The sequence below is a fragment of the Buceros rhinoceros genome, unplaced genomic scaffold (genome assembly GCF_000710305.1).
Source record: "Buceros rhinoceros silvestris isolate BGI_N320 unplaced genomic scaffold, ASM71030v1 scaffold10683, whole genome shotgun sequence".
NCBI classification, from domain to species: Eukaryota; Metazoa; Chordata; class Aves; order Bucerotiformes; family Bucerotidae; genus Buceros; species Buceros rhinoceros.
Genome location: NW_010404336.1, coordinates 1 through 2,245, shown reverse-complemented (window position 1 = coordinate 2,245; position 2,245 = coordinate 1). Strand labels below are relative to the sequence as shown.

The 2,245-nt window shown below is 39.1% G+C and overlaps 1 protein-coding gene across 1 annotated transcript; it reads right to left on the bottom strand.

The window, feature by feature from the left end:
- Positions 1-224: 224 nt before the first annotated feature.
- LOC104491012 (proteasome assembly chaperone 2-like) lies at positions 225-1,750 on the bottom strand (the record flags this gene model as incomplete). The annotated part of the gene is made up of 3 exons (XM_010133367.1): positions 225-317; positions 714-834; positions 1,577-1,750. Coding segments are annotated over 3 exons (388 nt in total), but the record flags the coding sequence as incomplete, so codon positions are not given.
- Positions 1,751-2,245: the final 495 nt, after the last annotated feature.

The following is a 2,245-nucleotide window of genomic DNA, read 5'->3' as shown; positions in this document are numbered from 1 at the left end:
ACCAATGTTATTCAATAAACAACTGTACAAAACACATTTCTTTGGTCAAATTGTGAAAGTTATCTTGATTTCTTCAGCTACCCACATATGTGAAAGGAATTTTTCTTAAATAAAGAATTTATCTACACAACAAATTAAGCCGCTGTTGCTCGGCAATTACTATGGAATCACCTTCTCAAGGGATGCTGGAGACAGCACGTGACTTACGGAGATCCCCGAACTGATCAGAAGAGCGCGGGTGGGAGGCCGCTGCCAAAAAGTAAGCGCCAAGAACTCGGTATTTTCCATTGCGAAGAATTATCTGTGGAATTGTTGCTCTGCGACAAAAACACAATAGTTCTTTCAGTTTTAAAGAGTAATGATGTAATTCTATCTGTGGCACATGTCTTAACAGGCAGCATTTCAAGTGTCAGTATCATTGTGGGGTCCCTTATAGGAGAGCGCTGCAAGATCGAATCTTTGCGTAATTTCCCCCCACGCCTGTCAAACAAAAGAACGGGGGTTTAGGTTTGGATTTTTAGGTGGGGAAATTCCCAGTGAGATTTTAATCAAAATGTATCTTTAATTTCATTTGTCTTTAATAACCAAGGGCCCAAACGAACTCAACTCAGACATTTTAAACTTCTCTAAAATGCACCTGAGTAACATTTTTAATGTTCCAGATTGAAGAAAATATATACAAAAGCAAGAACTCTCGATCAAACAGCACTTACTTCGCTTTTAATTAGCTGGAGCCATTCATTAAGGTAATTAACAAGAGCAAACGCATCAGGGATGTTGTCCCCTTCTGAGCAGAATTTCAGAAGAACTGCCATTGGGATTCCTGTTGAACAGCTGCAACAAAAATGAGCAGGGATCTCTATTTCTTCTCTGAATCCTCAACAATTATATTTATGTATTATTAACAGCGATGACAATCTGCATACGGCTTGTTAAAAAACCACACAAAACCAAACAATTGGTGGATGCACCAGTTTGGAGAGGTGTCAAAAACAACAGCTTAAAAAATCAAAGTGAATTTTCCACCTGACAGGTATGAAACAAACACTTTTGGGGGAGCTAACACAGTCATATTGTAACGAGTGAGAATTACTACCCAGAACGTGAAACTCAGGCAAGCCTGCAGCACAATGTCTGATGCCCTCCCCTCTTCAGAAAAGCCCCACACCTAACGGTGTGCTGCCCCTGAAACCTTAACTCATTCTTGGTGCTCAGAATGATTAGTTTTTCACAACTGATAATGGAACTATTTGTCACAGGAGATAGTTAAAATATGACAGGTACAGGAATTTTACTATTTACAAATTATCATTGCATAAAATCAGATACCACATTAATCACGACCTTAACTGTAAAGGCTTTCTTTTCCTTTAGCCCATTCACTTATTTTTATCATATTTTAACTTTATGATGCAGAATTCCCTATTTTTTTCCTCTTAATTACAGGTTTGTTGTATTCCTATAAAACCCTTTTCTATCAAAAGAGGGACTTTTCCTATAACATAGCGGCTTGAAAGACAATTTTACCCACGTACTAAAGCCAAGACTGTTGATACCGTTCCTTTAGGCAACTCACCTCTCAGTAAACAATAATTTTGTGATGCCACCCCCGGGAATATGTAGAACTTTTTCTGTATCATTTATTCCAGGGTAAGCTGCCACTTTTTCCATTTCTTTCCAGCTTAGCTCCTGCATAAGGCCTCCAACTGCTTTCTCAAGATCAGGTGTAAGTAGGTAGCGTAGTGGTGTCCTAGAAACAAATGGAGAACACACTCAGCCTGACAATAAAAGTCACTACTGATGTTATTAATCACGACTGAAAGAAGCTGCAAGTATTGAGCCTGCAACAAAGAACTGCACTGACACTCCCTTGCTTCTTAAATCAGAGTTAAAAAGCAGTCTGGGGTCTCAAAACAGTTCAAACTCCTCAACTTTCTACCACCAATAGAACTAAGGTTCCTTCTTTTTGGAGGCTTAAAGAACTGGCAAGTACCGGATACATAAGCACATAAATGGGAAAACTGCTTATGGCTGTTAAAAATTTACAAATAAAATGTGCTTTTTCTTCCCTCAGATAGGAGGTGATTGAATAACAGTTCCTTAGGATAAACCTGGACTTCACCGTGGTACAGTATTTTTAATAAGCTCACACTACAAATATACACAGACTTCCATCACGTCTAAGTATCTTCTGAGTGCGCTGCCCTCACTCTTTGGTGCATCTGCTACGAGAGTTCTTCTGTGG